This window comes from Lasiosphaeria miniovina, assembly GCF_030549165.1.
Source record: "Lasiosphaeria miniovina strain SMH2392-1A chromosome Unknown B0T26scaffold_5, whole genome shotgun sequence".
Taxonomy (NCBI): Eukaryota; Fungi; Ascomycota; class Sordariomycetes; order Sordariales; family Lasiosphaeriaceae; genus Lasiosphaeria; species Lasiosphaeria miniovina.
In genome coordinates, this window is record NW_026848224.1 from 5,896,842 (window position 1) to 5,910,058 (window position 13,217).

The 13,217-nt window shown below is 56.6% G+C and overlaps 6 protein-coding genes across 6 annotated transcripts; 5 read left to right on the forward strand and 1 right to left on the reverse strand.

Moving 5' to 3' along the window:
* Positions 1-470: 470 nt before the first annotated feature.
* B0T26DRAFT_651944 (uncharacterized protein) lies at positions 471-1,327 on the forward strand (the record flags this gene model as incomplete). Its single annotated transcript, XM_060438320.1, has 2 exons — positions 471-799; positions 847-1,327. The coding sequence occupies 2 exons, from the start codon at positions 471-473 to the stop codon at positions 1,325-1,327; spliced, it is 810 nt and encodes a 269-aa protein (XP_060295512.1).
* A 498-nt stretch (positions 1,328-1,825) lies between these two features.
* B0T26DRAFT_754216 (uncharacterized protein) lies at positions 1,826-3,457 on the forward strand (the record flags this gene model as incomplete). The annotated part of the gene is made up of 4 exons (XM_060445801.1): positions 1,826-2,221; positions 2,264-2,323; positions 2,397-2,995; positions 3,064-3,457. The coding sequence occupies 4 exons, from the start codon at positions 1,826-1,828 to the stop codon at positions 3,455-3,457; spliced, it is 1,449 nt and encodes a 482-aa protein (XP_060295513.1).
* A 219-nt stretch (positions 3,458-3,676) lies between these two features.
* Positions 3,677-5,231, forward strand: B0T26DRAFT_386797 (uncharacterized protein). Its single transcript, XM_060434742.1, has 2 exons — positions 3,677-4,917; positions 5,011-5,231. Exons 1-2 carry the CDS (start codon positions 3,789-3,791, stop codon positions 5,115-5,117), a joined length of 1,236 nt encoding a protein of 411 aa, XP_060295514.1. The 5' UTR covers positions 3,677-3,788; the 3' UTR covers positions 5,118-5,231.
* Positions 5,232-5,578: 347 nt separating this feature from the next.
* On the forward strand, positions 5,579-6,706 carry B0T26DRAFT_628013 (heterokaryon incompatibility protein-domain-containing protein; the record flags this gene model as incomplete). The annotated part of the gene is made up of 2 exons (XM_060436221.1): positions 5,579-5,998; positions 6,098-6,706. Coding segments are annotated over 2 exons (1,029 nt in total), but the record flags the coding sequence as incomplete, so codon positions are not given.
* Positions 6,707-9,191: 2,485 nt separating this feature from the next.
* On the reverse strand, positions 9,192-10,344 carry B0T26DRAFT_386707 (uncharacterized protein). The gene has a single exon (XM_060434741.1). It carries the CDS (start codon positions 10,166-10,168, stop codon positions 9,344-9,346), a length of 825 nt encoding a protein of 274 aa, XP_060295516.1. The 5' UTR covers positions 10,169-10,344; the 3' UTR covers positions 9,192-9,343.
* Positions 10,345-11,925: 1,581 nt separating this feature from the next.
* On the forward strand, positions 11,926-12,153 carry B0T26DRAFT_719827 (uncharacterized protein; the record flags this gene model as incomplete). The annotated part of the gene is made up of 1 exon (XM_060442442.1): positions 11,926-12,153. A coding segment is annotated over exon 1 (223 nt), but the record flags the coding sequence as incomplete, so codon positions are not given.
* Between the last annotated feature and the right edge of the window lie 1,064 nt (positions 12,154-13,217).

Sequence of the window (13,217 nt, forward strand, 5' to 3'; positions counted from 1 at the left end):
AACCCGGGGCTCGATACAGAGCTACAAGAGTCATCCCCATAGTACCTGCCAATGAGGGGCATCTCTCCCGATCCGCTGCGCGCCAGTCATTGTAATGTTCAGGCAACGCAGCAGCCCCAAGGGCACTCCTGGGCTCAGCCGGCATTCCGGGCAGCTTGCATCGGATCCCAACGCTAAATCTAGCACCAATGACATCACCACTGCCGACAAGCCCGGTAACAGCTCAATGGGATGAAGTCACCGATCGTCGCAATGCGCAAACCGCCCCATGCTCTCGTCTTCACAAGCCATCACCACCACCACGAATCACCACCACCACCACCACCACCAATCATCACCACCACCGCCAATCATCCCACCACTACCACCAATCACCACCACCGCCACCGATTCGAACGGCTGAACTTCTCTCCCACAGCAATCGCCTGTAGCTGCAAACTAAAAGTTTTTCTTCAAATTTTCACTGGACAATGCCTCCCCAGGGAAACGCCGTTCCGCAAGCCAGCCGGCTGATGGACCTGTTCAGCCTCAAGGGCAAGGTCGTCGTCGTCACGGGCGCCTCGGGCCCCAGGGGCATGGGCATTGAAGCTGCCCGGGGGTGCGCTGAGATGGGCGCCGACCTGGCCATCACCTACTCGTCGAGGCGAAGCGGCGCCGAGACCAACCTCGCCGAGCTCACCGAGGAATACGGCATCAGAGTAAAGTGCTACAAGTGTGACGTTAGCGACTATGCCGATGTCCAGAAGCTGGTGGGCGATGTCGTCAAGGATTTTGGCAAGATCGATGCCTTCATCGCAAAGTAAGCCCGGCTCGAGTTCTGCTTGCTCCACGCTAACCCTGCCCGAGTGCCGGTGCCACGGCAGACTCGGGCGTCCTGGACGGCTCCAAGGACGACTGGGACCGAGTCATCCACACCGACCTGAACGGCACGGCGTACTGCGCCAAGGCGGTCGGCGCTCATTTCAAGGAGCGCGGCTGTGGCTCGTTCGTCATCACCTCGTCCATCTCGGGGCACATCGCCAACTACCCCCAGGAGCAGACGTCGTACAATGTTGCCAAAGCGGGCTGCATCCACCTCGCGCGCTCGCTGGCCAATGAGTGGCGCGGCTTTGCCCGAGTCAACAGCATCTCGCCGGGCTACATCGACACGGGCCTTTCCGACTTCGTCGACAAGGAGACGCAGCATCTCTGGCACACCATGATTCCGTTGGGGCGCGACGGCCAGGCCAAGGAGCTGAAGGGCGCCTACGTTTACCTCGTCAGCGACGCCAGCAGCTACACGACTGGCGCCGATATGGTCATTGATGGTGGCTACACTTGCCGTTGAGCTGGACCATGGGCACTTGCCGTTGAGCTGGATCGTGGGCGCTCTCTTTGGCAACGGCCCGCGCAAACACCGCCTGCAACCCGCCGTTTCGGGTCGCCCAAATCCGGCGAGAGTAGAAACCCACTGCTGTTTATTGTCCTGTAGTGCGTCGGTTGGGGATAATTGAGAAGTTGAAGCCTGGCCGGATGCGGAACAATGACTTTGCTGAATGTGCGGCATTCCGTGTCTTTGGTCGGTGCAAGAGAGCCCGAGATGGCAGGCAACTCTTCGAGCTCGAACAAAGACATGCGGTAAAGCTTCAAAGCGCCTATTTAAAAACCTACATGGGCGTCGTGCCTTTGCCATTGCACCTCAACTCCAGCGGCCTTTTCCCACTTTCGTGACAATCTCCAGCTCCCACTTTCGTGAAAATCTCCAGCTCCCACTTTCGTGGCAATCTCCAGCTCCCACTTTCGTGATAATCTCCAGCTCCCGTTTACTTTGTGCAATCAGGACACCATGGCTGCTCCAGGAGGCGCCGCTGCAGGTATCCCAAACAACCGAGGGCCACCGCGGAGGAACGGAAGGTCGGCTGAGAAGATCACGGAAATAATCCTCAGCTACGACGCCAAGCCGACCTTGTTCAATACTAGGCGGGCGTGGACTATCCTCGGGTATGGCAACAGCCCGATGCCTTCCAAGGCCAATTTCGTGCGACAGACCAACGCGCTGTGGAACTTCCACTCGCGGCTCCAAACAACCAGCGCAAAAAAAGCTAGTGCATACATGCTAGACGCTCTGAGGACTCTGGGGTTCCGCAGCCCACGGTGGCACGTCGGCCTCCCGCGGCTCCGGATGACGGAAATGGACCGCCGCGAGAATCCTAACCGCTTTGAAGATCTGGACGGACCTCGCGTGGGCACAACCGGTCACGGCGATAGCTGACAGTATCTGCAGCTGGAGGCCGGGATTGCCGGCTACAACGAAGCAGCTGACATGAACACGCGCTACCAGACGGTGTGGCACACCTTTCACAGATACCAGGGCTTCACTGCCCGGGACAGGAACGGGAGCAGACACCACTTCCGAGCCATTCCTGTTCCGCAGGGTCCAGGCTCGCTCTGGCAGTCTTTCCTACTGGCGGGGCGGAGAGAGGCAGCAGAGCAGGGTGAGGAGGCAGAGTGGCGGCAGGATCATATGGAATCATTGGGAGGTCAAGGGCCGTATATGGGCGTGGTTCATGCAGAGCCTCTACGACCGGGACGCCGTGCGGTGGCGTGACTACCACAGGCTGAACCGCCTCTCGACAACCAACGACCCCGACTCTGGCGAACTAAGCCTGGTGCGCGCGCTCCACGCGGGCCAGGCCCAAGGGAAGCCCGCATTCTGCAGCGAAGAGATCCTATGGGTGTGGCCGACTACTTCTGTGCCCAAATCGTTGTGTTTGAGCCCGACACAGACGCCGAAGCGGATGGCGCCGAAGCGGATGGCGGGCATGGCGGGCCGCAGCTCCCGGGCGCAGGTCCGCATCTCCCGGGCGCCGGTCCGTATCTCCCGGGCGCAGGTCCGCATCGTGAGCAGTCACCGACCGCTACCCGGCGGCAACGCCTCATGGACGCCCGAGCAGAAGATGACCCGCGAGCTATCCCGCTTGATCGCTACCAAGATCAAGTTGCATACAAATACTCCGTCTGTGGCCACATCGAAACGGTCGACCAAGACGATTGGCGAGGAAACCAGATCTTGCTCGCCACCAGCGACTGGAGGAACTTTGACCCCGTGGACTCGGACCGCAACCCGCTCCACGCTAGCCAGGGCTACGCACAGCCGCAAGTTCCCGAAAGGGGTCCGTTTGTGTGGCCGGGATCTGACAAGGCCAGCAATTTCCAGGCGTCGCTCGACATCAGGGGTAGGGGCTTTGAGATGCCCGACGCGGCGACGCGGGCCTCGTGGGACACGTACCAAGAGGCCGACATGGAGAACGCGCCGGAGCCAGAGGACTGGCAGCTGCGCTTCGGGCGGACACCGCCGTGGCTCAACAACGAGCGCCGGCCGAGAAGGACGGCAGACATGGACTACGGGCTGCTTGACGACCCGTATCTTCTGTACGGGAAAGATTTTACTGACTTTGGTCTTGGGATTGGGCTGTAGCCGTGGCCCGGATCAAGGCCAATGCGAAGAAGAAGCTATTTTCAACAACAGTAGTGATATAATTATGCACTCGGCTTTGCTTTCCCACAGTTCGCGAATTGGCTGAAAGAGGCAAAGGCAACTTTCTCCAACTATGCTATTTTGTGAAATTGTATAGTTATCATTTAACGTCGCTTCTCTTTACGGAATATCATCCACAGCGGTGGATTGGGAAGTCAGGCGAGGTCGTACTGGGGCAGGAATATCCCTATATGCGAGAAGCTACCTAGATATACCCTTGAAGACCCACCCTGACCACTCTGGAATAATCCGCGGACGGAATGGCGAATAAATGGTACGGCCGAGGTCTCCCGATGGGTCAACCCCGCAGGCGCGTCTTTGCCTGGCAATAGCGCTGGCATCTATGCAAGAGAAACACCCACACAAAAACACTCACACAACAACACCCAATCAGTACAGGCATGCAGCCAAGATGCCGTCGCCACGCCTGCTGTCGCTGTCCCTGGAGAGCAAAAGTCATCTCCAGATTGAATATGTCAACTGGGATGGCGAAACCTGTCTCGTTCCGGTGGACCTCGACTACTCGGTTGGCAACAGCGAGGGGACTTTCGATACGGGCGGCTTCCATTTCTCCAGAAGCGCGCGGGATGTTGTTCTGGCCGGCAATGTCCTGCGTGCCCAGCTCTCGACTAGCCGTGGCGTGTGGTGGGACGACCAGGTCGTCATTGAGCTTTTATTCCCCGAGGCGCCCATCACGTCAAGCCCACCGAGGGTGCACCTGCATCGCTCCGACCCGCAGAGGCTCGGTCCGTGGTGTCGGAATCTCAGGCTCGTGGGCAAGTTCATGTTGGCAGGCCAATGCCTCCAAGCAGACGGGAGCCACAGGGATGTCTACATCAACCTGGACAAGTGCCTCGGCCATAATAACGGCGCCTTCGACAAGCACGGCCGCGGCTTCTCGTCGTCGGCAGCAGCAGTGGAGCTGGTCGGGACAATGATGTACGCAGTGTGGAATCACGCCGGGGGCCCTGGTGGCGTGCCGGGCCGGGCCGCCATCGGGCTCGAGACAATCCTGCACGTAACAGAGGGCGTCCCGAAGCCGCTCAGGCAGGACATCACACCCGAAGAACTCGACCTTGAAGTGCTCAGGGACGATCCGTGGGCGATCCAGGAACGGAGCTGGATCCCCAACGCCACCAACATCCGCCTCCTCAACTACAGGCGGAAGAGGTTTTGGTATCTGCTGGCCGACTTCCAGGTGCCCGGAGGCACGTTTCGAGAGTCCCTCCTCACCCTACATGAAGTGTTGGGGCCTAATGTCAACCAGATGTTTGGCGGTCCCTGGTTTTCGAGCCCGGATATTCCCGAGCCGGCACGCGAGACGAGACTGCAAAATGGAATACTCCGTGCGGGTTTCCAGGGACGCGGGGCCTGGCAAGAAAGGTCCATCGACCTGAGAGGTATTGTAACATCCAGAGGCGGCCATCTGGTCCTGTAGGCTCGGTCCAACAACCTTTCAGCTTTGGGCACCGTCGGCTAACTCTGCTATACAGGCATCAATCCGGCTCGGATTGTCCTGGCTGCCGGGAACTGTTTTACGCAGGCGTCCTCTACACCCCCTGGTCTGGGCATATCACCAAACTTGACCTGCCCAGTGTGAAGTCCGTTCGGGCAACTTGTGTTCTCTGTAGGCTGCTCAGTGACACCATCAAGTCCTACACGCCCCAAGCGGCATCGCACGAGGCGTGGGTAACCACCGCACCGGGCACACGGGAGTCCTGGAGCCACGAGTCTAAACGCGAAGTGCAGCTCGTCGTTCGGGCGACACTTGGTGGCAAGCACAAGTGGCAGGCCCTGTTACGGCCGAAGCCAAGCCAAGCGGCCACGATGATGGAGACGCGCTACACTCTCCTTCTCGACGTGGAGGCGGCTAGAACCGACCATGACGACAACGAAAAGCTCAGTGCAATACCGAGGCACTTGACGACGCTGGCCAGAAACAATAGCAACTCGTGCTGGCTCGAGCCCGACCGTCGCTGGTCAGCCATTGAGGAGTGGTTCGAAACATGCTCCACCAAGCACGTCGGTTGTCGATATGTCGGGGATGATGCACCAGAGCTTCCGTCCCGATACCTGGATATCGGGCCCGGCACTGGGAAGGATGGCCGACAAAGTCACGTCGCGAGAGTGGTTACAGCCTCGCCGGGCGAGCGGGGGAGCTATGCGTGTCTGAGCCACTGCTGGGGCGGCAGCAAGCACGTCTGCACACTGAACCGCGAGACCGAGGACCGGTTCTCGGCCGGGATACCCGCCGACCTCCTTCCGCCCGTGTTTGTGAGCGCTATTGCAGCTTGCAGGCGCCTTGGCATCTCGCGCATCTGGATCGACTCGCTCTGCATCCTTCAGGACAGCGTCGAGGACTGGCAGCGCGAGTCACCGAAGATGGGCCAGTACTACTCGCAATGCAAGATCTGCATTGCCGCCACCAGCTCGGCCAGCTCCAACGCTGGGTTCGAGCTGGATGCCACCCGGCCATCGGCGGTGCGGTCTTCAGCGCCGGCTGACCCGCGGAGCCAACGCCGCTTCGGCCTGCTGATGCAGCCGGCAGGCCAGGCACAGCCTCCACCTCACTTTGTGCAGGCCCAAAAAACGGACACAACAATACGCGATTTTCCTCTCTTGACACGCGGTTGGGTCTTACAGGAGCGCTGGCTGGCCCCTCGCGTGTTGCATTTCGGGAAGCAGGAGGTGGTCTTCGAGTGTGCCGAGACAACCGCATGCGAGTGCGGCGGAGCTGCGAAAGACCTCATAGAGCAAATTGGCCTCGGTGCTGGGTTTGCGGCGATCCGGTCGACGACCACGGCCCGCCACGGACTCCTTCGCAGACGGACACATCTCGAGCATCTCCCGTGGGATGAGCTCGTCCCCATGTACAGTGCCCTGGCCCTAACCGTCCCAACGGATCGCTTGACTGCCGTTTCTGGGATGGCGGCGGCTGTATACGCTAAGTTCGCGGCCAATACTGGCGGCCCTGTGGTCTCGGGTGTCTCCTATCTAGCTGGGCTGTGGCGCCACACACTGCCTAGAGATATGGCCTGGTTCGTAGGGGAGACGTTGCTGAGAAACAAGGCGAACGAGCAGCGACTAGAAGTGACAGGAAGCGGGAGCTCGGGATCCCGCAAGCCCCGGCCCGAGCAATATGTGGCCCCTACATGGTCCTGGGCGTCGGTGCTAGATGCAGTACGCTATCTCGAGGCACACGGCCAGATCTCCGAGTTCCGGGTTTTGGACACGCACGTGTCGCTTACGACAGACGACGCATTTGGGGCAGTCGCCGAGGGCTGCTCGCTTCATCTGCAGGGCAAGATGTTGCCCACTGCGTGGACGCTGCGGCCCGTCAAGAATGGCACTGAAAGGGAGTTCGTCCTCAGCGACCTCGTCGGGACCCAACAACTCGACGCCGAAGACAGTCCAGGCTTGGTGTTTGCACCCGATTTTGACATCCAGAGTCCCGGCATCCACCAGGTCAGGCCTATGGACGTGCTGTATGTCTTTCCAGTTTTGACCCAGCAGATCAAGTACGCTCGCTGGATCAGGGAGGCAGCCGAAATGTTCGATGCCTCGCGAAGTACGAGCTGCTTGGTGCTCAAGGCGGTTGACGGTCTAGACCCAAAGTACGGCGACGTCTTTGAGCGCGTGGGCTTCGCCGAGTATGCAAACTTTGGAGGCGGTAAGAGAAATCTCGACTCCAACGCCTATGAGATGCGCAGCTTCTTTCTGGTGTAGATTGTCACGATCAGAGCAGCGCTGCCAACAACTCAAATAACTCAAATATGAAGCTATATTTGAGTTGAATTGAGTTCAAAATACTGTATTTGAGTTGGGTTGAGGCCCTATTTGAGTTGAGTTGGCTTTATTTGGCCTTATTTGACGGAACTTGCCACACCACCAAAAAAACACGAAAATCTAGCCAAATTTGGCCCCGAATTGACTCCCTAGACCAGAAAAGAGCGCTGAATCCAGCCAACGCCCTCAAAACAAGACCCAGCTCTTCATGCACATGGGGATATTGATGGTATCGTCGACCAAGGAATGTCGTTGCGTGCCAATAACCAGCTTGGCTTGGCTGAAGGCCCTCTCACACTCAGATGACATCGCTGGTACGACAACAGGCCCAAAGCCATCCTTGACAATCGAGGCCAGCGTTCCTTGTGAGCCAACCACCAGGTTTGTATGTCATCCACTGGCCAAACAGGTTCTGCAAAGTACTCAGCCAGCTCGTCTTTCTGGCCCAGGTCCTCAGGCGGGTCGTAGTAGTCGTAAGAGCGAAGATGACTGCCTGGGCCTGACAGGGCTGGTGGCTGCGGCGCTGTAGGCACAGGAAGGTCGGCGTATTCGGCTTGGTAAAGATCACGGCAGGCAGCGAATGCCTTCCTGGCCCTGTCAGGGCTTAGGCATTTATCCATCCACCTCTTCTTGTGCCCAGGGTGCAAGACCATAGCGACCCAGTAGGCAGGGCTTTCTTCCATCAACCCAATGTATTCTTGAAGCTTCTGAATGGCCAGTTGGAGACTGGTTCGTACAAAAGAAACGTGATAGTCGTCAGGATCAGGGGAGGAGGGCAGGGCAGGTAGGTCGTCGGCCAACTCAAAGACTGGAAGGATAACCTGGCCGGTCGGCAGGCGCCGCGGCAGGTCGATGACCGAGTCGGCTAGCCGGCAAGGAAGCCGCTGTTTGCGCCGAGGTCGCTACGAATTCGCTGCGGCAGAGAAGAAAGGCTCGGCATCGTCGTCGGCATCGTCGTCGTCGTCAAGGGCGATTGATTGAGCCTGTTGGCTAGCGACTGTGATCTCTGGCCGGGCGTAGACAGGCCCACCCGTGAACTCTGTTGGCGCCTCGGAATTTGGGTGCAGAATTCGCTGCTGGTGAGCAAGGTGATCAGTCAGCCACTCTGTTGTGGCGATAACTGTCAGAAAGAAGGGGGTTCTGGCACGCAGTGCCAGAACACCAAGTGGTATGGTCAACCAAGCTGAAAAAGTGCTTATGCGAGCTGAAAAAGAGCTCATGGAAGCTGAACTTTACGTAGTTAGTTCAGCTAGCAACGACTACTGTTTGCCACCATTCATAACTATAATAGAGGTTCTCTGACTGAGCCAAAGAGCACGGGAAGAGCAGAGATCTCAATGAAAATCACTTTGAACTCCATCTTTTCCACCGAATCCAGTATGCAGTGCAGTGTGCAGTGCTTCTGACAATAACTTCAGGAAAACTCGCTGATCTGCCTTGCCCTCTTCTACTGCGTTGTTGACGACCTTGGCCAGCCAATCACCATGCCCGCCAATTTGCGACGATCTTGCTATTCTTTTTCCTACCCAAAACTCTGGTATAAAGGAACCATCTGGTGTTTTTATCGTGGGCCAGTCCTTCACTTCCTTGTGGGCCAAGTCCGCTGGGTCGATCGCTGCCAGGCGAGGGTACTGCTGGGTAATTCGGGAAGTACGGTCTTGAACGTCAAGCGGTCGTTTTTCTGCGTGCGGGCTGTTCGACGAGAGGGCCGCGGTATTGATAGTCGAGGTTCGCATATTGGAAGCGAGGAAGCAGCGAATTCGCAGTAGGAAGGCAGGAAAGGAAGCTTGTTGACTTGGCGATAGTTACAGCGCTGCAACGCAGGTCGATGGCACTGCAGAAAACCAGGTCAGTCCAGTCGAATTTTTCCCTGGGCCAGGAAGCCCCAGATCTTACCAGGTTGGCCATGGCCAAATGCTGCCCTGAGCCCAGGAATGCAGGGAAAACTGGGCCCAAAAAGGGCCCAAGCGATGGAAATATTTGAGCTAAACCCAACTCAAATAACCGGTCGATTTGAATTGAGTTGGGTTCAAAAATGGCTTATTTGAGTTGGCTATTTGAGTTGATTTGAGTTATTTGAGTTGACTTTATTTGAGTTGTTGGCAGTGCTGAGTCGGCGAGGGAATCAGCTTCATCGGGAGGCGGAATGACACGCTTGATGGCGAGGTCGAATCGCGCCCAAACCTGGGTAAGGACACCGAGCCAGTTGCTATTATCTGGGTTGAGGATCCCAGCAGACTTCGCATACCGGATTTTGTGCTGAATCCAACGCGTAACTGCGTTGGGATCCTCATCAACGTCCTCAACTCTCAACTTGCCTTTGTTGTACTCGGCAGTCGAGTGCGCGATGTCGGGACCGTATTGCTTAATAAGGGCCTTCATCATGAGGCCCAATCCTCCCTTACGGAGCCCAAACCTGTCTTCGACGGTAAGCTCGGAGGTCCACCACAACGGGGCAGATCCTCCCAGAAGCGTCTGGAAGAATGACGCAATTTGGGCTGCCGCTTCGTCATGGGTTGCCGGTTCCTCGATTAAAGATTTGACGCGAAGTTTAAAGGCATAAATGTCCGTGAAGGTGATGTTCTTGCCGTCTGTGATCATGCCGGTGCCGCTGGTGTCAACCTCGTCGGGGTTGAACTGGCCAGTTTTCTCACGCCTGATGCGGTACGGAGCTGCCGAGCGGGCTACAGGCAAGTTGTCCCAAGTATTGACTAGCCCTCCAGCATATGATACCGTGTTGTGGTCTAGGCGCCGACCGTTACCACCGAAGTTTCTATAGTCCGAGCCGTGCCGGGGACGGTTGGAACCGAAGTCCGGTCCGTCATTGTCGTCGCCGTCCGGTGGACCGCCGGGGTAGGTCGGCATATATATAGGCGAGGGATGGCGCTGGGAGGCCGGTGCGAGGATTGACGGGACTGTCTGCGAGGGACGTCTGTTGGGTGGGGCTGTTGTTCTTGAAAACCAACATGAGGCTGACTCTGGTGTCCCATTTGGAGAGGGGGAGTGATATACTGACGGTGCCTAGCGGGGAGCTCTGTAGAAGGGAGTGGTCCGAAGACATGCTCATCAGGAAGCCCTGCTGGTGCAGTGTGGGCGGGACGGCTCATGCGAAGCTGACCACGTTGACCGTGGTGGGGGTGGGGTTCTGGATAGCGAACGTTGGGTTACTCGGGCGGTCTGTCGTATAAAAGCGCTGGGCTTGCCCGCTTGAGATGCCTATGACGTTTGAATCCACCACAGGAGCGCTTGACTGAGGGGGAACACTGCGCGCACGAGCTGTGCCAAAAGGATCGGGGAGGGCCTGAGAGACGGCAGGCTGAACAGTCGGGTAGGGTCGATATGTGCGTCGTCATTGTCTTGGGACCTGATGGCCTTGAGAATGAGATCCATCTGCCTGGACAGGTTGTCGTTGGCCAGGCGGAACTCAGTGCGCTATTTGTTCATTTCGGACTTAAATTCCTGGCCTTGACGATTAACTAACCGCGTTGACTGATCAAGGACATCATGAAGTTGACCGGCAATTTGATCGAACTTGTCGTCAACTATCTTGCCAAGCTGGGCCATGTCTCACTGGACGCCTTGGTTGAGGTTCTCGAGGTAGGTAAGGGAGGAAATGTTATTCTTTAACTCGGCAGGGCGCTGTGCAACAGGTCTCTCGGTGGTGAGCAGCTCGGTGGCTTGCCCCGATAGGGTCCTGGAATCCCGAGGTGGGAGCTTTTGGCTGGTGTGCCAGGGCCTCTAGCGCGGTCCATTTGACGGAGTTGCTGCTGGACAGAGGGCTGGAGGTTGGTATAGCGACCTAGGACGGACATTTTAGGATCGGCATTATCTGGGTTGTCGGGATCAAGGAACTGTTGAGAGTCGTCGCCCAGGTCAGATTCGTAGCCGCCCACGGTCGGGCGTGTGGCTGCCATGGCGATTGACCTTAAATGGATCGCGTCGCTAGTGGATTGTGCCTAGACACGGTGCTTTGACGATGCCGCGAACTGACCCGCCAGGCGCAGGACAATTGATCTCCGAGGATTATTCAATTGCTTGCAGTGACGGTTGGCTGTGCTCTTGCGAACAGTCGCCTAAGAGGGTAGAGGGGAGGTCAGCTACTTCACGTCCCCGGTCGGGTTACCGTGAGGCAGGGTTTTGGCGCGTCTCCTTGACGGATTATCGCGACCAAGCGAATGAGAAAAAATACATCGAGAATTGAACTATAGTACTCACGGTACTCTGGTGACTGTCACTAGATGCGTGCAGTCGCTGCTACCATTTGATAGGGAAAAAGGGCGCAGTGTAGAAGGTTACATTTTGGAAGTATGGAAGGTGTGCCCGGTCGCGGGGTTATGCCCGTATATTGCCGTGGCACACTGCCCTCACTATCCATGGGGCTGTGTTATGTAATCTACTGATACGCACGTGCCACCTGCGCGTGCGGGGCATGTCATCAATTGGCATGCGCGATTGAGACTATTCCCGCATCACAAACCCACCCAACCTGGCAGAGCCTGTGCTCTCTTACAGACAGACAGACGACCCTGACAGTCGAGTGGTTTGTAATAATCATATATTTTATGTAAGAGAAGGCAGGTACGCCTGATCAAGGTGGTCACAATAGGAGCAACAAGCAGGGCGAGCAATGACTGGTATTGGCGTAAGACTTCAACCTGACCCTCGCAAAGGAAGATGGGCGGGGGCCATTGTTTATATACCTGCTCAGGGGTTCGGCCCGGGCATCAGTCTGCGGTCGTGGCGCCACGGCGTAGCGTATGCCAGCTGGCAGTGTTCTAGCCAGTTGGTGACAAGTGGTGGGCGCGCACCCTGTGCGCGCAGTTGGTGTTTGGGGTGTCCTTTTCCTTACATTTTAATTTTTATTATTTAGTAATTCATTAGCTAGTACCCGTTATATAATAGATTTTTAATTACTAACTCGTTATTAAAGAATTTTATACAGCTAGGAGCGAAACCGGCGTCCGGTCTGCACTCTTCTGATATGTTTGGGCACGGACCAGCAATACTTGAGAACATCAAAGTACAATATGACGTCAAGAGCGGCTGACATTCCCTGCTTTTATATGCTAACACGCAAGTACTACGAAGTAGCACTAAGTAATAGGGCCTGCACCGACGCTTATGTGATTTCTCACAGTTGTCACCGCACAGTCAACTAATTTGAGACAGGGCTGCAATATGGTCGCTGTATTCGTAGAATCTAAAGCTAAGGAAAGAAAAAGAAAAGAAAGTTCCAAAGGCTGCGCAGGGCGCAGAGAAATAGGTTGAGTTGGTGAGGTTATGCACTGACCACATCCTAAACCAGAATGTCTGGTCGGGGTGTGCCAGCTCTTACCACCTGTCTGGCACCTGCCGTGACACTACCCCCGGTTTGGAAAAAGCTTCGTCCCGAAGCTTGACCCATCCCAATTCGAGTATGCGATCACCGGCGCCGTGTCACCCTCCGCAATGGTCTTCCCTGTACCACGGGTTTGTTATCGTCATGGTGTGGTTCGTCGAACCTATCCTCCTTTGCTGCCTGTAACCATTCATTCAGACGCACTGGTGGTCCGGCTTTATCAGGGTGTTCGTCGTGATAAGCTTTGAGCAATTCCGGCGCGTTTTTGAAGTTCTCCGCGTAGTACTAAGTGGCGTCTGCGGCCCATCCTTTCCACTGTACTTGATACTGGAGTTTGTAGTAGTGCGATCTTGACGATAGGATCTTCTCAAGTTCCCACTCCTTCTCTTGGTTGATGACTACCCCTTCTGGGTTAGGTTCCTCCTGTCCTGGGAGGGGGTCGTTCGGGTACAACCGTAACCGGCCTGCGTGGAACACATCGGTACCTCTCCAACCCTTCGGTACTTCTAATTTATAGTCGTACCCGTCCTTATTTGTCCCTGATCTCTCGAGTATCTTGAAGTGTTGCTGGGTAAG